The sequence below is a fragment of the Rissa tridactyla genome, chromosome 4 (assembly GCF_028500815.1).
Source record: "Rissa tridactyla isolate bRisTri1 chromosome 4, bRisTri1.patW.cur.20221130, whole genome shotgun sequence".
Taxonomy (NCBI): domain Eukaryota; kingdom Metazoa; phylum Chordata; class Aves; order Charadriiformes; family Laridae; genus Rissa; species Rissa tridactyla.
In genome coordinates this window covers 18,966,555-18,992,284 of record NC_071469.1, presented here as the reverse complement: position 1 = coordinate 18,992,284, position 25,730 = coordinate 18,966,555, and the positions used below count along the sequence as shown (strand labels likewise).

Here is a 25,730-nt window from a genome sequence, read left to right as displayed (position 1 = left end):
GGAAATCAATATCTTCCAGCATCTTAAGCAGCAAGGACTGATATAAAAGAACCATGTAGCTTGTTAGTGATATCCTTCTCCTCCTTAATTGTTTTTTGATTCCCTCATGGTCCCTCTGGCTACTGTCCTTCTCTCAAGCTTTCTCTTTCTGATGGCTGCACAAAACACTGTTATTCAAGTCTTTAGCTAATTCCTCTTCAGATTTCTTCTTCCCTCTCTTTTAATGTCCACCTTATATTTGGCCTGTCACTTTGGTAGGTGTCACTCAGCTGAGACTCCATTTGCTAAATTCTTCTGTTTTGAAGATGCTTGGATCAAATTGCCTTTTAAAATGTACGCAAACATAAAATGTTTTTCTTGCCTTTTTCCATCTTTCTTGTTTAGACTATTATTAACTAACATTGATGCAGTCTGAGCATTCATGAGTCTCCGTTTTTTTGGCATTAACTGCTTTCTTCATCTTCCTTTTTCTTCCTTCTTTTTCCTTTCTTTTAAACTGCACTCATCCACCTTCCTTCCTAATGTCTGATATCCCTCTGCAAAACTTGTATCAGCTCTCTGTTGTTGATACCAAACGTAATTACATTGTCATTATGTGTGTCACTCGGCTCTAGTCACACTTGTGATACCAGCAGTTGTCCTGTGGGATGAATCCTTTCTCATTCTTTGAACTTGTTTGAAGAAGCAGGAGTTTGAAATGTCTAAACCTTGTCCCAGCTTACCTTTTACCACTTATGTGTGTGGAGCTAAAATCACCCAGTATAATTGCTTTATTAAGTTTACCTCCCTTTGCACTATATATTTTTCCTGATTTGGAGATCATTACCCCTCCTAGTATTTTTTTTTTTATTACTGGACGTAGTTTGAAATGGAGTGAGATACAACTGCTTTTTTTCAATTAATTTTTAACAGGAAAATTATTACTATTCATACAAAGAATATTTGGGTTATACAGTAATGGGGTCAGTGGTTATCACTAGCCCATTTGCATTTGAGCCGTCTTTGCTCATAGTCATTGTTTCAAGAATAAGCCCTGCCTTAAAGGGATCTTGTTCTAAAAAACATGATGTGAGAGAGAGAACAAGCAAGTAGATGGGAGCGTGAGGAGGGCAAGATAATAAAAATAATACCATCAGACTAGGCAGTAGAAGTAGAATTGTCAAATGGAATATTACTGGTTTTACAAAGAAGTCCTGGCAGAGGAAGAAGCCTTAGGGGCTGGGCACTGTGAGCTTCTTTCTAACTGCAGGGGTGAAGGATGCCTTTTTTTACAGGTGGTCACCCTCCACTAAAATTAAAAATGTGTCTGTAAATAGAAGCAGGGAACTGAAATAGCCCAACCAAAGAACAGAAAATTCTTCTGTATTTTTTTTCTGCCTTCCTTCTTTTTATTGTTTTGATGCAACGAGAGATGTTAGTAATAAAACATCTCAGCAGGTCTGCATTTGGTTCCCTGCTTCACCATGAAGGTGTGCATGGTTACCTAGTCACCTAGGAGCACTTTCTGCAGCGCGGTTTGGTGTCTACAGACTCTTTTCAGAGCAATTTACTTGCTCCTCAGAACACCAGTAAATGTCAGCACCTTTAGGAATGAATTGCCATTAAATCTCATTCTTACACCTCAGTTTTCACTCTGCAAAGTGAAAGTAGCACTTCAGTACCTCATAGAAATGTTACACAATAAAAAGTGTAAAGCACTTCAGTTACTATAGCAGTAAATGCTGTATGATGACCTCTGAGAAGTTTTAGTAGCTCTCGTTGGAAATTCATCTCAGGTAGACAAGTATGTTTAATTTGTAATGCTGAAGGAGGAAAAATATAAAGCAGCGGGGAAAACCTGAAATCTAATCTTAAAGATGCAAAAAAAGTGTAGGTATTCGGAGGAGAATGCAATTCTGAGTTGAGAGTGTACTCATGTCTCTGTGTCACATTTAATCTAGCTAGCAGGGACATCGAAGGCAAGCTCTAGCAACCTGAGTACATATACAGGATCCCTAGATGGCCTATACTCTGGCTAACAGCTTGTGCTATAGCCCATGCTGTCGTCTTGTTATTAGTGTTATCAGCTTTGTAAGGCAATTTCTGCAAGCTATGCTATAGTTGTACCTCTATTTCACAGTGCTTGTACATTCAGGGCAGTAGCAGTGCTCCCTCTCTCTGTAGATGGGTTGCAACTTTTGTCTTAACGTTTGCAAATTTGGAAGAAGGGAGGGCCTGCAAACGTTCGTCTCCATCACAAAGATATCTGTCTCTGTAGGGGAGGTGTGAGAGTGAGATTGTTGAGAGAGGATTTAACCAACCTGTTTGAGGTAAGTCACAGCCGAATTCAGCTGACAGCATTTTCTTTTCATAAAGATCCCCCCAGGAAGCGTGTGGACTCCCCAATGCTGAACAGGCATGGGAAGCGGCGGCCAGAAAGGAAGTCGATGGAGGTTCTCAGTGTTACAGATGGCGGCTCCCCAGTCCCTGCTCGCAGAGCTATTGAAATGGCACAACATGGACAGAGGTGGGTCTCTCCTTTACCCAGGAGTCCTGCCTGTCTGGGTTTGCTACCCACTTGTATGTCATACATACAAAGCAGCTGTGGAGCTTTTCTGTTCACACCAGCACTCATTACAACTTCCAGGCACACTTGCAACACGATCTGGCAGCCAGCAGCACTTATGCACACAGGACCAGAAGTCCTGCCAGGGGCTTAAGGGTTCTGCTCGCTTGCAGCTATTGCTCAGGAAACCGCCACATCCTCTGGGCAAGATTCATCTCGCCTCTTTTTAATTGTTAAGAACATAGACATTCGGTCTAAGCTTGTGATACAGGCTGTCACTCTAGGCAACGGGGACAGACGAGGGCTTTGGAAGGTCTCAGATACATATGTCCTCTGTTCCAACAATCTTAGATGGGATATATTACCCTCTGGTTGTTCCTCTCTGTCTCCATAGCCTACAACAGGAATCTAGATGACTTATCTTGGATTAGGTGCCTAGCTTTGGGGCACCTGAAGTTAAATGAGATGAACCCCACCCTCCATGTCATCAGAACAGCTTGAATCTGGAAATCCCTGTCCAGGCATCTGTAGATGCCTCTAAAATGTGCTGTCAGAGCCAGCATGCATCTGACCCATATATATTACCACATAACTGTAAAGTGATGGAATATGTATAATTTTGCTTCTTTTCTGTCAAAGAAAGTGTCAGTCTTGTGGAGAAACAGCAGAGGAAAATGGTGTCTCCTCGAGGCAGGTTCTGGAAGAGTAAGTGAACTGTGGAAGTTCACTTATGTGAACCAGAAGTTGCTTCCTCAGTCCCTATGAGCTTCCCTATAAGGGAAGCACGTGCATTTGGATTCACACTTGTTTAGATCAATCAATATGAAAGAGCACTTCACATAAATGTATGATGATGATGCTGTAACTTCTGTTTCAGCTTTATGACATTATTTTTTTGTTCAGCTGTTAAGATCTGCTCAAAAAGAGACTGCTGTGCCCAGAAACTCCCTTTCCTGACTGAAAACTGGGTGAAGAATGTGAAATAATTTCATGTCCAGAAGCCCCTAGAATTGGTGGAAAGTTTTCCTGGCAACTGTTACAGTTCTATCTACAGTGAGGAAAAAGTGGTGATTTCCAAAATCTGCTAGGACTTATTTCAGACTGGATCTGTGGCCTTGAGATACACTGAGATACACTGAGATACACTTGAGATAAAGATTTTTCACTGTAGCATAGGTTGGAAATCTATCTTGAATATGTGGTTTGCTTTTACGTGAGGTCTGGGAGAAGGAAGTGTTCAGGACAGGATGTGCTCAGTGTTCTCATAGGCCTCAACGCGATAAGGATGAACACAACACTGACACACAGTTGCTCAGTCCTTATTCGGCTTTCAGTGTTTAATCTGGTACCTGGTAGATGCATGGGCCCTGAAGGTCCCAGAGCCAAGCAGAGGTGAATCACTTTCCTCCACCCCAAGGCTGCCTGTGAGTAGCAGTACTCTGCAGCTGTTTACAGTAAGTGTCCAACTGGGCGGAACAAATAGGAGGTGTTAGATTGATCCCGAAGTTTTCTGAGAGCTGAAAGCTCTTCCAGCTCTCAGCTTTGACTTTGGATTCAAAAGTCTGAAGAGGTGAAGCTGTGTCTTGCTATCCAAAGTATTTCTTTTGCTTTTAAATATCTCACTCAATTCTGCACATGAGGAAACAACTGAAGTCAAAAGGTCTGAAATTAATTCAGAGCTACATACCAGTAAAGAAGGGCTTTGGCTTAAGGAGGAAGCAAAACCTGCCAGGACATAAGAGGTACAGGGCAATGCTTACCCCAACTCAGGGCTGGACATGAAGGTATGATTAAAGGTGGAGACAGGGATGTAATAATACCATGATTGATGATGGTAGGCTTGGTAGTGCTTGTTTTGGAAGGGGTTAAAGGGAAGATGTTGTTTTACTCCGTGTGTGAGCTTCCATAATTCATACCATCCACATCCACAGATGACAAAAGCACCTTTTGTGTTCCTGGCAGCACGGTCGTTTATAATGGGAACTGGCTTCATTAACGAACACCACTGCATGGGGATTGTCTGGGGACAATGCATTGCTGATGGGGCACCATCTGTCAGAACAGTCAGTAACAAAATGACAAGTGCCTTCCACCAAGAGTGGGGGATTTTTAATGGCTAGTCGCATGTTATATTCCATGAAATGCCCCACTGACAGTGGATTTTACAGCAGTAGGGCTTAGATCCCAGAAGTGGATGCTTTTTTAAGAATTACATTTTTAGGTCTCAACAGATGACTATTCAGTGCTACAATACTAGGAAGACATGGAGGTGGGCCATGGAAACAGGTCTCCTGTTTAGACACAGATGACTTGTGTAAAAATCCAGAGACACAGAGCCATTGCTTCTTTCTTGAGTTGGCGGAGATACTCTTCTAACCAGTGGGCAGAACACACCCATTTGTTTTGTGATTTAGTCCTATTGTCTTCTTTCCCAGTAGTAAACAGATGTTTGCTTGCATAAAGGGGATTTATGTTATAACCTCTGGATTATGTGTCTGTGTGATGAACTGTGCTTTTGGTAACCATGTGGGAACCCTACAAGTGTCTGGTCTTGGCTTGTTTGAGGGCACGTCTTTCCATTGAGATTTGAAACTTGGTGGCCTTCAGCCCTACAGGCTGGGAAAGTATTATGTGAAAAACATAGTCCTTCAATGACTTAATTTGGGATAAAGGAGGAGAGGAACTCAGCACAAAAACTTACTGTCTCCTTGAAATGCTTGTGCTGACCTCTCCGAGTGTTCTCCATTGGGTCTTCGTATATGGCAAAGTTTGTATGCACAAGCACCAACCACCCTGAAACTGGTGACTAAGTTTTGTTAATTCTTGGTTTTCCCTACTAGTTGTCAACTAATGGGTTCATAATATCATCTTAATTGCATCTGCTGTTGTGGTATCCACACCTCTCAGACTATCTGGTATTTCATTGAAATGTCAAATGAAAAGAGGTAGGTTCTGAACATAGAATCTCACCAGCTAATTCGTCCCTTGTGCCAAAATCACACAGACTAGGAAGAATTCCATGGGAGCTAGAATCCCTTGGAGACACGCCAGAGATTTTCAGCAGCTCTGCTGTGAGAGTCCAAAAACTGTTCTAAAATGGGCTTCATTAACTATTCATTTTCTTCTGGTTATTGAAGTGGATGGCTTGCATGAAAGATCAGCTAACATTAGGAAGCAGTGTTCTGTGAAACAGTGAAGCATTTTACCAGGGAAACATATTACAGAGAGCTGCCCCTTTAGCAAAGCACAGGGAATTTTGCTTCTAAGCTTCAGAGATTCAGACCCAAGATGATAAAGAAGGGCATTTCTCTGTAGGCTGAGTATAAGGAAGAGAGTTGGGAGTAAGTGGTAATGGACCCTACAAATTAGAATACAAAATGGATTACTGTTCCTCTGAGAGGCCTGGTCTGATTTTAACCTTTTCCCAGATGGTGCTTAGTGTTGAGGTCTTCTAGAAAAGTCTGAGTAATGAGTGCATTGCAATTTGCGCCTTCAGGCATGTTCTATTTTCCCTGGACAATATGACAAAGTAGATGATACCTGGGTTTTCAATTGGATAAAGGAGAGCAGGGTTTGCTAGTATGTATGGGGGAAGTCATCTTAGACCTCAGAAGTCAGGGGAAGATAATGAACTTCAGCACTGTGTAGGCTTCAGCCATAGTTGGAAAGTAAAAGAAAAATTTTTCAGAGCATGGCTTAAAAAGGGGAGGATGGGTTGGGGGGCTGGGTGTCCAGCATTGCTTCAGGTGACTCTCTTGTATAAATGTCCACACTAGTAACTCTGTTTTCTCGCTTTGTTCCTGCCATAGTAAAACAATGTTCAGTAAAAGCCTGGATATCTCTGAAGCCAATCCCAAATTCAACAAAGAAGAAAGGTATAAACACTGACAATATGTTCCTCTCCTCTACCTCACTGCTGAGACCTTAAAGATGCAGTACTTACCTTCTCCATGTGGGGACACAGCTGTTCTCTCTTTAGAGAGAAACAAAGAGGGTGGGATATTTACAGCCCCACACCACATATATTTTTGTATAGTACCATTCATTTGAGGCTATCCCCAATGCAGCCTGTGACTGTACCAACGTTTTCCCCACTAAAATTTCATCCTAGTGCTACTTCTGGTTCAGTTCTGCCCTGAGTGAGGATGCCCAGGGTAGAAGATGCATTTGCTAAGACTGCTTTGGGAAGGATTGGAATATAAAACACCAGGAAAGCCCAAAGTGCTCCACTCTCGGCACTAGAAACAGCAGCACAACTGAGTCAGTGACAACAATGGTAGGAAACTTTGGAAATCCTGTCTGACAAAGCAAAATATTAAGTGCCTGTAGGTAAGAGACAAACTCCTTAAGACTACCCTGACTGTTCCAGAGAACACAAGAGGAAAAGATGATCGAAGACAGAGTTTTTGGAGGATGATTCTAATCTAGCAGTTCAAGTGACAGATGATGAAGAATAACAAAAAGAGTAACTCCCAACTGCTAAGAGAGGCACAATGGAACACATGCAGGCCACCAGACTGAGGGAGTTTAAGTGGACTCATGTGGGTCCATGAACAAAAAAAAAAGTTGAAACTTTTGGGAAGGTTTTTAGTGGACATGTTCCTAAAATTTCGGTCTCAGAGGAAGAGACTTTTTCTCTAATGTTAAAAGCTGGCATTCCAATGGATAATTCTTCATCAAAATGTAATCCTTATACATTTTGGACAAGCACGTACCGTACCCGAAGGTTAGGAGTGTTCCATATGATTCAAAAAGGGGGAAGCGGTGGGTTCCTTAAAGGAACCTATGGCCTTGGCAAACCATTCTTCTTTCCATTTCCCCTTTTAATAGAAACCTTTATATTTAACGGTAGATGGGGCCTTTAAGCCTCAGGAGACTTGTAAGATGTGTGAGGTACAGCCCCTGTTTTGGCCTTTTGCAAACTGAAGCAGTCCTTTGTGGACAGTGTTTCAAGTCTTGAACCCGGCACAATGAAGAACATCGTGCATCTACAGGAGAGATTGTGCCTCGCATGGTGTGTAAAGCACCCTCTTTAAAATGACAAGATAGGAATAAGCATTGGACAGCCATGAAGAAATAGTCGTTATACAGTCCTTAGTGGCTGGGCTTTCCTGGACTGTTACCATAGACATGGAAATTCATGTTCTTTTCTCTGATTCTCCCTATATGTAAGTTCTGTTCTTGAACATATGGCACTTCTTGCATTAAAAGTTAGGCTGAAACTACTCTGAAGATGAGCTTTTCCACAGTAATTACAAGTCAGGTCCAGTAAGAGAAGTGCAGAAATTTTATCTGCAACAGGAGATGGGTCTTTCAGCAGGTGTTCCCAGCACCATTCGTTGTCCCTCTGTCCTTCTCTAGCAACTGCTACAGCTATTTTAGGAGCAGAGGAAATGACCCTTCAGTAACTGCTGCGGGAATTTCTTAAATGCACATGGGCATTTCATGTTCCCTCTCAAAGGTAATATTTTTCAGAACACAGAAGGAGAAGATTAGGGCACTGCACAAGGATCACCCAGAGTCATTCTCATTGAAGGACCAGGCTGATTTTTGGAGGATCACATTCGCTGTGGTCTTACCTCCCTCCCACTTCTAAGAGTTAGGACGAGGGACCTCAGTGGTGGGAAAGTGAGAGGACCTGGATTCTGGATCTGCGCATGAAAGCCACGTGAAAGAAAGGGATAGGCAGCAAAGAGAACCCCAGCAAAATGGAGAGAGCTAATCATGGTGGCCATTAAATTTTTGGCCAGTGTTTAATTATCCAACTTTATGATGTCTTTTTTAAAGGAATACTGCATCTTTAAGGGTCCCTTCCCTCTAGATGCACATGGTTGTCTTAGTAGCTGAGGCCACTGTCCCTTTCTTTTTCTTTTTCTTTCTTTCTGACTTTCTCTTTCACCCCCTCTTTCAGTGCTTCTCTTCTTCTGTATCTGGGTTGCTGCAGCTCCGTAGTTCACTTGCTTCAGTATTGTAGGGAATGCACATGTCTGCGCTTCTGGGTCTATTGTGTCCTGGGATTGTTCATTTTTTTTAAACCTCATTTTCCTCTTCCTTTTCCCTATTGTCAATTTGCTTTCCATTCTCTTTGTTAACCTCTTCAGTACCTTCCCTGTTGGGAAAATGACTTGAAAGAAAAATTAATCAACCTTCTTGCACCCATTCTATTTACATTTTAATACTCTGCATGTGTGAATATGGGTGTATTTTCTGTATATACACACACGTTCCAATATACAATGGGTGTCAATTTGCTCTTCTCAGTTACATCACTATAGATAGATTTGTATGGGTACAATTGAGGACAGCGTTTGTCCCCAGACATATACATATATATGTATATTAATGAATTATATCTTGCCCAAATTTGCACTCCAGGCCGAAATACAAATGGAGTGTCACTCAAACACATGAAAAAGAACTTACTGTAATGCTTCTTTCCACTTCTCTATCAATGCGTAGCACAACAGCTTTTTCCTCCTATTCTAACTATGTTTTAATTTTAACTTCTCTCAAACTGCCTTGCGTTGCCCACCCAGCATTTGCAATGTTGATGTAACCGGAAGCATGGCTAGTTGCACTGAGCAGTAAACTGTGAAATCTACTGGGCATATATTAAATTTGGCATTTCTGTTGGTGACCGTCTTGTGGAGAATGGATTTTCTTCACCCAGCCAGAGGCAGCTCTGGCAGCTTGGGAGCCTGTTACTGAAAATGGAGAGAAAGAGAGAGAGAAAGAGACAGAGAGGAAAAAAAGCGCTGCATCTGACTTGAAAATAATTTGGCTTAATAACACACCAGATCTTTTTTTATTGCTAATCTAATCTTTATTAATGTGAAAAGGTGGTGACACTTCCCTGAGTTTGCTTACCTGCACCCCTGAAAACTTAATAACCTGACTATTCCTTTTGATTTTGGATGCTTTGGTTAGTAGTAAAAAATTAAGAATACTGAAGTTTTTGATTGTCGCTAGGCTTCAAATTCATCATGCCAGAAATTCATTCTGCTTTTAGAGCTGCTGTTTCAGACTCTTTTCAGCACAGCATTGATTTATTCTCCATTCACATTTGAAAGATTTTCGTTGCAACCTTTAAGACCCAGAGACTGAATTTATTTTAAATGAAAAATGAGATCCTGGAGCACAAGATGGCATCCACAGAGATAAGTGCCGGGTTGCTGAGCTGGTATGTTCTAGCTGATCTGAATTCCTGACTGTAAGACCATCATGACTAATAAGCCAGTAACAAAGCAGATTCACAGCTTGAGCTACAATCTTGTACCCTGGGCTCCCAAGCTGGCTCAGAAATGCATGCTTTAATAACCAATACGTTTCACAGTTCATTCGTGGCAAAAAAAGTACTTCTTACCAGGCCAGCTTGGGGGACAGAGGGACACTACACTGAGCAAACTGGGGACAAAAAGAAAAACTTCCTTGATAACAGTCTGATATAACTGTGCCTTATGTAAGAGGCAGAAAAGAAATGCAGTATGAAGTATGAACCCCATTGCTCTGCTGACTGCTTTAATTGGGATTTGGCTTGGAATTTTTTTTTTTACAGCCTTAGTATATCCCTCTCCATATTCCCCAGTGTCAAAGTTGGATGTGTCTGCAATGTTATGAGCAGGACAAAAGTTGTTTTCTGGTAAATGAAACTGTCCCCCTAGTGTTCCTGGTCTCTGAAGACGTAGGCACTGGTGGCATAATTATGACCGTTCCGTTCTCCGAACAGTATTTCACTCTGCTTTTCCTACTCTTCTCTCCACCTGCCTCCACATCCCTCTCTCTTTCTTTCTCTCTCTTCCTTCTCTCTTCATTTTCCCTTTCCGAGGATGGCGAGTGCTGATCCGTTGGGGTAAGCTCTAGTTTTGGATTATTCCTGTTGCGGGACCTGTTGTGTCTTGTAGAGAAACTTTTCATTTGCACTTTACAAATACAATACAGGCTGATATACGTCAGTGAATGAGGCTTTACCGCAGGGAGAGAGAGATGTGGGAAGAAGCATTTTTGGTGCTTTTGTGTGTGTTTGTGTGCTTTTATGTTGGAGTCACACTCCATATAATTTACTTTTGGGTTGTTTTCTGTTCTCTCATTTGTCTCTATGTTTCAGTGTCTGTGGGCACAGAGAACTATCCTCAGACACTGTGCAGGTACCAGGGCACCTTCTGAGAATGAAACCCCCTTCTCCGTTTAGCACTTTTTGTATCTGTTGGGTACCTTCCAGTTAATTTTGATCCTAATTTATCCCTTTTTTCTTTTTTTTTTTTTAAGGTGAAGCTGAATCCCATCCGTGTTATTAAAAAAATGCTGGGTATTCCCTCTCTTTCTAGTATATGTTTTCTTAAGAGGTGAACAGATGGCCCTAGAGACAGATATATCTTCAAAGCTCTTTATTTTAAATAAAGAGGGTATAGGTACAACTAGGAATGCAGTCACGCTTCAAATTAAAGTTCCATTTATAAATACTTAACAGAAGGAGAATATTTTATTAATAAATGATTTAATAAAAACATTGTAATAGATCACTACAGACTACATCAAAAGCTTTTTGAGAGGATACGTATTGAGAAAGCTAATTAGCACCAGTAACATTTACTTCCCATGTTTGTTGCATGCTTTACTATTTATTAATTCTTTCTAAACCATTTATAAATGGAACTTTAGTATAATTGGCCAATTAAGGAAGGTGGTGCTGTTTAACATCACCCTCTGTGTGCGCTGAAAGGAAGAAGAGGTGTATTACCAACACCTGCGGTCCTTTCTCTGTACTCTTTGTAAGGCTTACAAGCGGTTATTACCATGAGTAGACCTTCTGACTTAAGCTCAAGTATTCCCAGTAAGAGGTTTTATACTTAGTATTAATTGCACGGTTGGGACTGTAAGATGGAGGAGCATCAAAGGTATTTGTGTTCCCTAGATGAGGGAGCACGGTAGCGCAGTTTGTATCCTTTGGGACACCCAAGAGTAATAGTGGTGAAATGTTGTAACACACAGTGCCTGACCTATTGCAAATCAATTCAGGTCATTTTCAGGGGTCTTACACCCTGAAACACAGTTTAGAATTTTTTGCCTTTATTTGAGTGAGTGAGCAAAGAGGAGTATCAAATTCCACCCAATTTATGATTGAAGCAAATAAGAGGTTGGCTGGAAGTTTTGGGAATGACTTTCAAAACTACACATGGAATCAAACCAATTCAAAATTTTCTAAGACATTTCACCCACGGACACAAGTCTGATGCATCACTGCACGCTGCATGCATGCTGCAGGCTCCCCTTCTTGGAAGCATGGCTCCAGCTTGACCAGCTAAGAGGCTGTATTCAGCATCCTGGTAAAACTGTGCTATGAAAGCAAGTTCTGCTGGGACTGCAACAAGGTACCAACCTCCCCTTTGACTGTAAGAAAAATTTCTGTGAGATGGTTATTCAAAGAAGAAACGAATACCAAATCTGACCCAAATGTTTAATGCTGGCTGTGAAGCCTTTACACTCTACTGGTGTATACTAGCAGATGCGCTGTTTAGAGCACTTGAAAATTAATCTGAGTGACGGGCTACATAGAGGTGCTCTGTACGTGTGTTATATGTGTAGTACGGTTACCAGGTCTGCTGTGCTTTTCCGTCTTGTATTTCTCTCTGCCTACACCTCAGCAGTGTGAGGCTGTGGCCCTTTATCTCTTGGCTCTCGAGAAATTCTATGGTTCTCTGAAACCAGCTGGAAACTGGATTCAGGCTCCTCAATTTCACCAGTAAGGGGCTACTGGTCTAACATGAATTGGGCCTCGCATGGCTTCCCTTTTGACAGAAGCTGGCTAAAATGAGTAAAAAATTACTTTAAGACAAGGGACCTTTTAACTTTGATACTTTGAAGTATCAGATAGATTGAATAAGGTATAAAATCATCATATCTACAAACTGTAGCCCACACATGCACGTGTCATTTCAGTCCTTGGCCTCTCTCTTTCATAGCTCAGATGTCTCCAGATTATTGTCAATCTATGAGATGGGAGGAATAGCCTCCAATGGTCTCAGTGCCCATCTCATGTTTAGAACGGCCTCTACATCTTCCCCCTCCGAAACCTTGGATCTAGCTCCCTTAGGTTTGGGGTTTTTTTTAATTCCTCCCTCCGGTCTTGGCAAAACAACTATGTCACTTTGGAAGGGACTAAAGAATCTCTTCTTGTGTCTCTAAATCTGGCAGTTGTGTTTGAGGGAGTGCTCTTTATCTAAGCAACTGCATTAACTTTTCCGCTTGTATTTTCAACAACTTTTTGATGGCTTCCATTGAGTTGGAAGCATACAGCAATGCAAAACACGGAGCAAAATGAGTCACACACAATGTTCATAGTTTTCTAGATTGTTGCATTTAGTATTAAGTTATTGGAATAATTATAGATTTAAAACTTCCAATGACATTTAATGCCTGTAGAGACTCTCAGGAGGTTACTCACTAATAGACGTTTCCCACTAAATAAACTTAGTTCATAGCCATAGAGATAAGATGATGCCGTATTTTTCTCCTCTTCCCACACATGAGATCATCCAGGGTCTGCCACACTGATGTGCTGCCTATAGGGCCTCATACTTTCATTTTCTGGTGAGAGGGATAAAAATTTAAATTCTCTCTGTTCTTTCATTACAGCATTTCAGCATAATGCAACATTTTCATTACTTTATTTTGGCTCTGTCCCAGTTCTGTCCACCTGAGTCTGAGATACAGGAGCAGTGCATGTGTTAGGTTTTTTTAAAAAACTGAATTTTAGCATTTCCCAGCAAAGATGATCTTGATGGGAGGGACAAATCTGTCATTTTTGCTTGTTAGCATTTTTGTACTGGAGTATAGAACCTGCCACTGTACTGAGTTTTTATAGCCAGCCTGGGGACTATGTCCCATTTGTAAAGGTAAATTATGGGAGATTTATTAAATTGAAGAAGACGCAAGGAAGACTCCTCAGTCTGGGTGTCATGTCCCATACCAGCACTCTCTTGTAAAAGGGAAAAGTTTTGAAAATGTACAGCTGTCTTTTCACCCCGGCACTAAAAATTAACCCGGGATTCTTTAAAGTCTTTCCACTGCTCCTCTATACAACGTCCAGCGTGGACAAACTAAAACTTGCTATAGGGCTACTTTACTTCTTATGTATTTTGCATGTAAATCAGCAGCAGGAATAAAGCTTGTTCAATAGCAGTCATGTGGATACTGAATGCATTTCCAGGAGGATTTCACACTAACTCTCTCTTCTGTCCCCTACCTCAGGCTCCTAGGCTGGATGAAAATACAGTACACAACAAGTCTTTTTCAAATATTGCTTCCAATAAGGAACTGGGAGTTGGGAGGTGGGGCCTGCTGTGTTTTGCCCTCCATGCGTGTGATCGTTTTTGTAAAAAAATAGGAGGCAATGGGGTTTGGGAGGGGAGAATTCAGGACTGTTGGAAACATCTGATTGCAAAGAGGAAATAGCAGATTGGAACTTTTAATCAAGTATCCTGGAATTCAGGTGAGTGTCAGAGAGGACTTTCCCACCACAATTAAGAGTTGGTGGGAACAGCTTCTAGTGGGAGTTTAACTCCTAAGTAGGTATTTAATTGAATCTCTGGGCACCTAAATGCCTACTACATTTGTCCAAGATAATCTGTAGGCTCCTCTTGTAATTTACGGTTTGGAAGAACCTTTTCCTGATGACTTACAAAAGAAAGATTTTAACTAAATGGACTTCCCATATGCACAACATCTGTGTTGCACTCAGCTACTTCAGTTATAGGAGAGGCACATAAATTAGCCTTTCAAAATTGGAGCAGACGGTTCTCCCCGTAAAATTACTTTGCAAAAACTTTTATGAGTGCCCCAGAGCTTGATGGTACGAATTTAGGTTTAATCTAGTGCAAAAGAATGCCAAGACTGAGCTTCTGGTTTTTGACTGCTGTCCTGTGACGGGCAGACTGCAGCAGGGTACGAGGAAGGACGTAAGTGGGGAGTTTCTGCATAGAATGACTGCCCCAGATCTTCATGGTGCAAATTTAGATTTAATCTGGCAAAAAAGCATGCCGAGACTGGGCTTCTGGGTTTCACCTATTTACTGTGGTGGACAAACTGCAATGAGATACAAAGAAAACCATCAGTGAGTAGTTTCTGCAGAGGATACAAATACAGAGAACAGGACATGCCATTGTGTTCAGTTGGAGCTTACTCTCTCTTCGGAAATATTTCATCTTTTGCAGTTCACATATTTTTTAATAATTCTACAACTTAAATTTATTTAGTAATATATGTCCACAAGACCATTTTAGAAAGTGATTTTTTTTTTGTTTTGTTCTTCTATAACAGTAGAAGAGAGTAAACTGAGACAGCGTCTGGTCTAAATTTGTTTTATATTCTCTTACGTATAACCTGACATTAACTATCTGACCTGTATCAATTTTAAATATATTATTTGTGTACACACACACAGAGACACATACGTATACACATACACACATGCACTCTGTTTTCCAGGCATCTACAGGATTTCACCTTTTCATGTTTGTTACCTGAAGGCAAGTAATTGCTTTCATGGCTCTTACTATAGGTGAAACATTGGTAGGTTTGCTATATTGACATGTTGCGTGGTGGTTGTTGAGCAGCTAGGTTCTTAGCCAAGTCCTCTCCTATAAGATGTTTAAGTCTTCAAGACAACTTTCTTTCTAGGTAAGAAGGATAGAAAGGTGCTGCCTCTGGGCCTTACTCATTTACAGTCATGTGGAGTGTTGCTTTTTTTCCTGCTGGGCAGCCCTCCTCCTGGAAACTGCTGCTGCTGAAATGTTTGTGCATTTGGCCTGTCTGTCTTTTCAGCATGTTTAGCATAGCATATTTGTATGTTTTATTGTCTACAGATGACATTTTTCATAGGTGGCCTTTGCTGGAGAGCCTAAGAGCATTACAGTATAGGTGACCTTGTCAGCAAATAGAAGAACGCTTTATTCTCCCTTGACTGGCCTCTTTTTGAGGGCACCTGGGCTGTTATCTTGATGTTAGTAAAGTCATCAACAACAGAACTCGTTATCCAGAGAGAAGATCTGGCTTGTTTAACAGCAGGGAATCTTACTGGAGAACAGAGATGTGAAATGCATCAGCGAGAAGCTGGAAAGGGTTAAGCCAATGTGAGCTTTGATTTCAGTGGGAAGTCGTCACATAGGAAACGATTGCGTGCCTGGGTCGTGGAGACTTAGGGTTTTTTCAATATCTGGAAGAATCCCTTGCCTTTGTGCCTTGTACACAATGGTGCTTTTCCATGTTGCTCGTGACAGAAAACGTGTCATTCTGTGTCCACCAGCATGGTGCAGACGAGAATTCTCAGCACCAACATGAATGTCTTGACAGTCCTTTTTGAATTCAGCAGTTCAGCTTGCACAGGTCAGAGGTAGTAGCTTCTGTGTGTTTGATGACCACAAAGAAGGTAGCAACTCTCTTGATTAAAAGGGATTATAGTATCCTCCCTGAGCAACAGCATTTCTTTGTTTTGAGGGTGGGACAACTGAAAAATGTGACAGCAGTGAAAGGAAAGAGTCATGTGCTTTTCCAGTGACAGCCTCCCTCCTCCTCCTCACTTCATGCCTGTGCCTGTGGTGGCTGGTGTTCAGGGCTATTACTTGTCCAAGTTTTCTGAGGGCTGTTTTCCTTATTGTGTCCATTCAGGTCTCGGTCAATCAGCGGAGCGTCATCTGGGCTCTCCACCAGTCCTCTCAGCAGTCCAAGGGTAAGTGGTGCTGCTTCAAGATCTGTTGGTCCGGTTCACTCACACATGCTTGACGCTTTTCAACATCTGTTGCTGCAGAGCGGTGGCTCTTAGCTGGGATGTTTTGTTTTTCCTTGGCAGCTTGTAAATTTTTATGGGTGGTGAGGGAAATGTTATTTACAAATGCAAGCAGAGAATTTCTCCTACGTGTTCCCTGCACTGGTAGCAGGGATCTCGCTGTGCCCCTGCCCTTTTTCAGTCTCATAAGCACATCGAATAATGTTGCTATGACTAAACACTGCTATATCCAGCTGAAGCCTGTGTACGGTGTGATTTCAGACCAAATATCAGGAACCATTTTACAGCTACCTTCAATCAGGTCACAGTAGAGCACCAAACCATGCCGGTTACAACCAGCTTTATTCTGTTTGCCTTGGTATAGCTTGTATTAGAAAGTCAGAGGAAATAAATTATACAAATTTGAGAGCTAGGAAATTTAAAAGGAAAGTAAGAAGTTGAGTAATTAAGATAAGAAAAGAATGTAACTATAAATAAGGTACATTCACATGGTCTTATTCAATATACAGTCAACTAAATACCAATACTCTGTTAATACCGATACTCAGCTAGCACAAAACGTGCTTGATAGTACATCTGTTGCAAAGTCATTACAGTTTCTGAGTGCAATGACAGAGGCCCCCCCTCTCCTTGGTAACTTCTTTAGGGTTAAGAGCATATAAAAGTATTCCTAGTGTCTGACAAGGTCAGCTTAGTCACTTCAAGACTGCAGTCCTTACAGAAGTCCAGGCCTCATTGAGAATTCTGTAGGGCTGTGGCAATCCATGTTACCTAATTGTCTGGCCCAGAGTCTTCGGAGCATTTCTACATGCCTTTCATGACTTCATGAGAAGATGGCATCCCCCATTGGAAATGAATATATTCCATGTGTTAGGGTATGGATACACCTATGGTGTATACTCTTAGGTATATGAAGATAGCATCGGTATTCAAAATATTTAAAATTGTAATTCCCCAGTAAAATTGTGTAATTCTTATGCATAAAGACAAACTATTGGGTGTGAGTTTATAGGCTAGTAAAGCTTCCAGTTCCTTGATTGGTTGAAACACTAGACCACTAGTGTTTGTGTTCTCCTCTGGGTCTTTAACGTGCCAGGAACCAGTTCCATTTCCTTGTTTCTGCACTGGGACTCCTGGATGTCAGTGGAATGAAGCAGAGGTCTGAGAACTCTTATGCCACTGCAAAATGTACTGGAAAAGAGCATGGAAACAGTTTGGTGCACAAAATAAGCATCCAGTACAGCAAACTTAAATCTTGATCTCGTTAATTGATCTCTTGGGATCAATTTCTGACATCTCAGTAGGACTACATCAAAGAATAAGGATGACAAGATCTGTTCCATAGTTGCTGTATCTTACCATTATTACTTAATAGGCAGTTGATTAAATAGTCTTCAAAGGGATTTAGCAACCAGATGGCATTTTCGGCAGATCACAGCAATATTAAGGCAGGTCAAATTTGAGGCTTAAAAGGAAATGTTGGAATAAAAATAATATTTTTTTAAATGTCCTTACCTATGCTTTTAATAGCACCTTAGAATATTGAAAGAGAACATACTTTAAAAAGCAAATACACATTTCACTATATGCGCTGCTTAGGTTCAGTTCTATGAGGAATTGAATTCCACAGCAGCTAAGACTTCTTAAATCTCACAAGATCTTGCTAATGGTGTTCACCATTGCACCAGCTGAAATACAGACCTAATCTTGTTCTTTACTTCATTATAAAAATGTGGTAATTAAGGGGGCCCCTTCATATTTTTAATGGCTTAAGTGGGAGTTGAATTTGATTTTATTTCTTTCAAATTTGTTTCTCAAACCATCATACACATAAGATAAAAAATTGCAAGGAAACATTTGCAATCAACAACTTTTATCCATTGGTGTCACTTGTAAATGGTTAATAGTCAGATGCTGATAGTGACTTCCATAAATTAACCACTTTCCTCATCTTTTCCCCTTCCTTTCCCATTGGTGATCAGAATTTACCAACATGGCAGACTTCAGTTTAACTTTACAATCCTAATAGTTTTGAAATAGTGATTTTCTTTAATTTTTGTGACCTAACACTAAGTTCTTTAAATTAAACAAAACTTTGATGCAAACAATTTTATGAATTAAGACTTAAATATATTTCTGCATTTTTTAAACATGGCAACTTTGTGCTAATCCATCAAACCCAGAAAGTAAACTCACTGGTGAGTGTGCTTACCAGGAACTGAGATTTGAGGCATGATTACATGTCCGTGGTATGTCTGGAGAGTGCTTGATTACAGCTTTTAGGTGTTAAGAATGGATAATAATAATAATGGTGATAAATAATTTGTAATAGGTAATAATTTATAGAAATCAGAGTCTGAGTGCAGACCAAAGCTAAAGATCTCGAGTAATGATTTCTGTTTTTACAATTCTGCCAGTACTTGTAATCTGAAGTTTTAACAGCAGCGTTTTGTAAGGACATTTGTTTCGTTTTAAATGTGATTTTTAGCTTGCTGATACCCCTTTAAAAGGCTTCTATCCCCCCAAGTCTGTGTATTGCTGTTGGCTGTTGACATATGAATGGCTTCCCAGGATGCCTCTAACATGTGTAAATGTTCTTGTTTGGGGAAAAAAAATAATCATAATCCCATTTTGATAACTCAGTGATGGATTATGAACTTTGTTGTCTTTTTCTTTTAAAACTGTGTCTTACAAAACAATGGCTTGACCCACCCCCTCCATAGAATTGGGACTTAATGGCAAATATTGCTGTGACTTCATGACAGAAATTCCGATTATCAAGCTGTCCTTTAATGCGATGAGGGACGTTGCAGGAGAAGCGTAAAGTCCGATGGGAAGTATCATCTCTTCCCAGATAAATAAATTTGCCAGGCCTCTCTGAAGTTTTTGCTGTAGATCAAACACCAACCTGAGTTCATGTTTTTCTCATGGTGGTGTGTGCTCTGAAGCCTCCAAGTGAATGCTGAGCGGTTTAACCTTCCAGGGCAGGGGAGAACAGTGGATGCCCACGTGGCATCACTCTCCCTTTTCCCCCTCTTACTGCAATGGGTGGCTGCAGCCGGGGTGTGCGTTAGCCAGAGTCAGGGGTAAAGAGGAAGGAAAGAGGTTCTGACTGGTGTGTGCAGTAACCTGTATGTATCGCCTACCACTCCGTATGTATCACACACCTGTTTTGAGTTTCATCTCTCTGCTGGGTTTGCATATGGGCACTTGGAGCTGAAAGAGGTGGTCCCATTCTTGGCACATCTCAATTTGTCTGTGGCTTGAGTGGTTCTTCTTCCCCTTCCTCACCTCCCTACAGCATCGTGCTTCTCTCACTGCAGGGCAATCAGAACAATCCCAGAGAGATGGCATTTCTCTCTTCTTTTTTCTTAGTTACTTCCTTTCGTTTTGGTTTTTTTTTTGTTTTGTTTTACTTTTCCTTTGTTTTACTTTTCTTTCTGTTGTTTTCCTTTGCTGACACTTGGTTGGTTAATATGATGAAGCCTGTTATGACACTGTTGTTCTTGCTGCTGCCGCTGCTGCTGTTGTTGATTATGCTGTGTTCCCAGCTAACTGCATGTCTTTTTTTTGTTTTTTGTTTGTTTGTTTGTTTTTGTTTCTTTGCAAAATCCCTTCCCCCCCACTACCCCTTCACCTCCATCTCTTGTGTCTCCTTGTGACATGGTGCATCTTTGTGACTCGGATGGATTTTATTCTGACTTTCCTTTCTCTGCTCGCCCGCTCTATGCGTATTTCACTGTTTTTGATGTGCATGGACACTCTGCGTCTGTCTCGTAGCCTATCAGAAAGTTCTTCATCCCCCCTCAGACCTCCGACCTCCCTTTCTCTCCCCGACCCCAAGTCTCCTTGGACCCTGATGCTTGTAGGAACGCCTCCAGGCCTGGACATGTACTCCAACCAAAGCCAGCACTTCAGCCCAACCCAAAGACGCAGACTTTGCCATCCAAGAGCAAATTGGCCGAAAAACCACTCCAGTCTACTAAATCCAACCCACTCCCTACCAGCAATACCAGCGCCCCCTCTTCCCAGAACACCCCTGTGCAGAATGCTCAGGGCCGCTCACCTGCTGCCGGCTTTAACCCACAGCTGGCTGTTCCTAAAGTGCAGACCAACCCTATGTCTCCTGTTAGATTGCTCCCTTCTAGTACTGACCCAAGCACCAAATCTATCCCCATCATACAGGTCACCCCTCACCCCTCTCCAAGGGGAAGTCCCCTCCCTACCCCCAAGGGGACACCTGTCCATACGCCAAAGGAGAGCCCAGCAGGCACACCCAACCCAACACCACCATCCAGCCCCAGCATTGGAGGAATGCCATGGAGGACACGGCTCAACTCAATCAAGAATAGTTTCCTGGGGTCTCCTCGCTTCCATCGCCGGAAATTGCAAGGTGAGTACTCGCCCAGACATACAGGATGGTTCTCATCTGGGCAGACATTCAGCAGCAAGTTGATACCTCTCAGTGGCTTTGCAAATTTCATGTGCTGAGGGCTGGATATTGGTACTGAAAATGAGAGTGATAGTGTCAGCCAGCCTTAACTCAAGGCACGTGTGAGCAGGCCCTGTCATGCCACTGCACCTGCTCCAACAGCATCTCCTAAGCACTCTCGCAGTCTAGCCATACAGCTCTAACTATCCCTGTTGTAGCTCTTAGAACACAAGAAAATTTTACCTTCAGCTTCTCCAGTTGTTTTGACAGAGAACGTAGAGCTCTGCCTTTTCCCCTATGGCTGTGGTCTGTTGCCTCTCCATAGCCACAAGCTGAGCCTTCTGCTGAAAAAAGATAGCCAGCGGCAATAGACTGTAACTGTCCTTCGAAGCACAGCTTGTTTGATCTTGGTTAATGCTTTTTTTACCTCCTGTGGTAATTGGTGTAAAAATCTCCTTCATACAATCAGTGGTTTCTTATCTGCTGGCCTATTTCAGTTTTCAGAGTCTCTAGAGTGTTGAGATGTGCAAAATTTTCTTCTTCAAAGTCCAGGTGGCTTTTTGCATTCCAGGAGAGGGCAGCCAAAGTCAGATACATTATCCTCAGATGTCATCAGCAGCTATCCCAACATCCTGTGGTTTTACAGGGTACTGGGATGTAACCCCATGCGAAAGGAGGATTGCAGCCATGTTAGATTGCAGCCAGTAGTTAGATTTTGAGCTGTGATGGGAGGATTTCAGCAGTGACTGAGCTGCGTGCAACTGGGCTTCGAAGCAGTTGTAAAGCAATCAAATTGGCCTGGTGTTTGAGTCTAAACCGGAAACCATTGAAGCCAGTGCAAGATTGCATAATGGTTTAAGGAAGGGGAAGGTGAGCCTTAAAATGCAGCACTTGATCAGATACAGTGATCTAGAGACATATGACCAACATTCCACATTCTAGTCTGCAGAGGCAGTGGGCAGATGCAAGGGAGTGTAATGCCAGGATTGTTTCATTGGTATACAAGCAGAAAATCAAAGGTTTCCTGAATCATCAATTTCTTTTCTCCCTCCCTCTCTTTGGCTATGCGTGCATGGGCAGTACCTACACCAGAAGAGATGTCTAATTTAACCCCGGAATCATCCCCAGAGTAAGTAATTTGCCAGTACACTACTTTTTTCCACCAATGTAATTTTTTTGCCTGAATGTCATAAGGTGACATATTCCTGTTCTGGATCAGTATCTGACCATAACTTGTTATCCTGTGAGTGGGACAGGGCTATGAAATGGTTCTTCTGCTAAGAACCCTGGGTAAAATCTGTACCTCAGTAATGGCAGCGGGGTCAGCAGGGGATGAAAGTCTCCCAGTAACTACCTCATTTTAGAATCATAGAATAGTTTGGGTTGCAAAGGACCTTTAAAGGTCACCTAGTCCAACCCCCCTGCAATGAGCAGGGACATCTTCAACTAGAGGAGGTTGCTTAGAGCCCCGTCCAACCTGGCCTTGAATGTTTCCAGGGATGGGACATCTACCACCTCTCTGGGCAACCTCTTCCAGTGTTTCACCACCCTCAGCATAAAAAATTTCTTCCTTATGTCTAGTGTAAATGTGCCCTCTTTTAGTTTAAAACCATTGCTCCTTGTCCTATTGCAACAGGCCCTGCTAAAATATCTTTCTTCTAGGCCCCCTTTAAGTATCAAAAGGCTGCTATAAGGTCTCCCTGGAGCCTTCTCTTCTCCAGGCTGAATAACCCCAGCTCTCTCAGTCTGTCCTCATAGGAGAGGTGCACCAGCCCTCTGATCATTTTTGTGGCCCTCCTCTGGACCTGCTCCAACGGGTCTGTGGCTTTCCTGTACGCAGTACTCCAGGTGGGATCTCACCAGAGCAGAGTAGAGGGGCAGAATCACCTTCCTCAACCTGCTGTCCACGCTTCTTTTGATGCAGCCCAGGATGTGGTTGGCTTTCTGGGCTGCAAGTGCACATTGCCGGCTCATGTCCAGCTTTTCATCCGCCAGTACCCCCAAGTCCTTCTCGGCAGGGCTGCTCTCAATCCCTTCATCCCCCGGCCTGTATTGATACTGGGGGTTGCCCTGACCCAAGTGCAGGACCTTGCACTTGGCCCTGTTGAACCTCATGAGGTTTCACATGAGCCTACTTGTCTCTTTTCTCACGGCTTGCTAAATTTACTAGGTTTGTAACATGTCCTCTCTTCTTTCATTTGAATGTCAAGCAGATCCCTCTTGGGGAGTGGAGAGAATAATCAATGGCTTATGCTGGCACTAAGTATGCACTAAAAAGTCTTCCTCTTAGTACAGGAGAGTTTGCATCCTCGGGATAACACGAGAAGCCTCTGCTAAGATAATTCAAAGGAAACTTCGGCTGGGATAGTAAATGCAGTGTTGATTTTGGATAACAGCTCTGGGACACGCAGAAGCTGTTTCATATTCACCAGACTGATTCCTAAAAGTCAGTGTACATTTCAACTGTTTCACTGCACAAATGTGCGTCACTGCATGGCAGGTTTGGAAGTCCCTGCCAGAGAGTGCTACTCCAAACACTTCCTAATATATGCAACAGATGCCAAATTATTCCTTTTTATTTTCACAGCTTGTGTTTGTGCACCCAATGCCCATAGGCTTACCCTGCCAACTAAGGCAATTTGGTCTTTTGTCAAGATATTTGTGTGAAATATTCATGAGTCGTAGATGGAAATTCTGGGCCCAAAGTTTTGTAATTGCTGACAATGGTATTACCTTAACAACTTTCCCCGTACCTGGCATTTATCTGGTATCAGATAGGCACTCTGATCTAACACTGCAGAATGGAGAGGGATAAAGTCTTCAGGAGAGGGAGAAGTAGGGAATACTAAAGTTTAGTAAAAGAAATCCAGGAAGAAAATTTGAATAAATTGTATTTTCAACACTTCAGAGCATTTACTAATAGAGAGGCATGGGAGAATTTCATAAAATAACATGTCCTTATCAAAGAAATATATATCAAATGTTTTTAATGCTGTTATAGCAGAAAACCTTCAGAATTAAATCTCTTCTCTTCTCTTCATGCATGTATGTTAGTGGAAGTTTTTCTGTTAATTTATTGCCTTTTCTGCTTCCCACTCACTCTTTAAAAGCTGGTATAGAGAAGTAGCACTTGTCATTTGAGGCAGTTTGGATGCAAGTCAAAGCCTAAGGCCCTTTTTTCTTTTTCTGTATAATTGCCAAATTAATGAGTTCAATTGGGCTGCACCCTGCAGTAAACATAATAAAAGTCATAAAAAATAATGAACTGGATTATATGTTAACGATAGGTGTCTTGTTGCTCAGTGCCCACTTCCACATGTCTTATTTTTTGTAGTATTTTCTTCCTTTCTGTAACAAATAAGATATCCTTATCAAGAGCTTCATTGACCTCATGGGTTGCACGATAAAAATACATGTCCTTGCTCTGGTACAGCATTCTTTAATGACTGCCATTCATTTAACAAACCTGATGATTAGGTAATACACTTAGACATGTCTGGGTAATGCTATTCCTTCTCATATGAAAAAGTCCTAGGAAATGTGTTAGGGATGACATTTAAAGAGACATAGCTCCAGCTGCATTAAACCTGCAAAGCTCCATTTGCTTGAGTAGAAATACTGTTATTTATGCCAAGCAGGTAAACCTCTGGAGGTTACAGATCCACGTGCGCAGGGACAGACAGGGAAGACAGTGAGGCTCTCCAGAAGGAGATGCAGTCAAACACTCCAAAAGTACGAAAAGGAACAACATTAATAGCACCAAGAAATTCAGTGTGAAGTAATAAAGCACCAGCCTCCATTTTCATGCTAATCTATTTGCTTTTTCATCAACTGGGCACCTCATTAGATTCCCTAGAGTAATCTACATACCCAGCCTCCCACGCATATCTCCTGTCACCCTCCCCCTTAGGAGGTTTGCCACAACAAGAGAAGATTGTTAATTTTAAGTACATTTTTTACTGATTAAAGCCTGATCTTGTGAGATGCTAGAGCATCCCATTCAAGGTGCTGAGGATCCTTGATTCATAACCAGTTTAACTCAAGTTAGTAGCACTTGACGCTCTCTAAGAGGAGGGAAACCTTTACTGTGTCATTTTACTCCAAAGCTGCCCCCTCTTCTTTGGTGGGCCTGTTCCCTGGGTGTATGAGCACAGCTAGTTCTGCCAGTTTCGGGGAGAAAAGCCAATGCATGTGTGCTATGTCTTGATTCTGTTCATTCCAGAAACAGGAGAGGCCACTGGCATCTATTCCATCTTACGCGACACCAGAAAAATTATTCAGTGAATTCCAGTGAGTTGCAAGCTGGAGCATAGCCCAGGCTATCAGTGAATCTTCCAGAGTCAGTATTACGAGAGATAACCTTGCTGAAGAAAAGAGCCCAGCTGGGCTCTGGAGACTCTGGACCAAGTTTCCAAGCTGAACAGGAGAAAACCTCCCTATGTTCTGGGACCCTTTTAACCTGTGCTTGTTAAGAGACCTATAAAGGAAGGGCCAACAAAACCATTAATGAAAATACAAAAATGAAAAGCCATATTTTAACATGGCATCCCTTCAATTAAATATGTGTGCTTTTTGCAGGCCCAGCTTCCATGTGTGACATACTCTGGGCCCCTGGAGTCCATACAGCCAACCCCGGTTCAGATTATGATACACACAAGCCTAAAACAACCAGCCGTTTTAGATGGATAACCAGGTGCTAATTTACTAATGAGCATAGACTCTTTACATGCAGGGAGCTATTGCCCCAGCTCTCCAGGGGCTTGCGGAGTTGTTATGGTGTGTGTGAGACACATGAGCTAATTAGTATGTAATTTCCTTTCACACTCTAACCCTGGTTCCTTAACGACCCATTTAAATGAGAGGCCCTTTCTCTTTACTGCTCCCTATGCTAATCTTTGGCTCACTGGCTTAGTTACAGCTGCCTATGAATATTTTAGGGAGTGACAGTTTTCCATCCCACTTTAATTGGGGGG

The 25,730-nt window shown here is 42.0% G+C and overlaps 1 protein-coding gene across 8 annotated transcripts in view; it reads left to right on the top strand.

Moving 5' to 3' along the window:
* Nucleotides 1–25,730, top strand: part of BRSK2 (BR serine/threonine kinase 2) — a 324,417-nt gene that overhangs the window by 273,493 nt on the left and 25,194 nt on the right. For 4 of the 8 annotated variants that reach the window (XM_054200490.1, XM_054200488.1, XM_054200487.1 and 1 more), the window contains 5 exons: nt 2,356–2,506; nt 6,355–6,420; nt 16,208–16,268; nt 20,106–20,718; nt 21,838–21,886. In XM_054200490.1, the coding sequence (XP_054056465.1) occupies nt 2,356–2,506; nt 6,355–6,420; nt 16,208–16,268; nt 20,106–20,718; nt 21,838–21,886 (940 nt within the window). The remainder of the gene's footprint in view (nt 1–2,355; nt 2,507–6,354; nt 6,421–16,207; nt 16,269–20,105; nt 20,719–21,837; nt 21,887–25,730) is intronic. The other 4 variants (XM_054200495.1, XM_054200493.1, XM_054200492.1 and 1 more) reach the window with 3 other exon arrangements.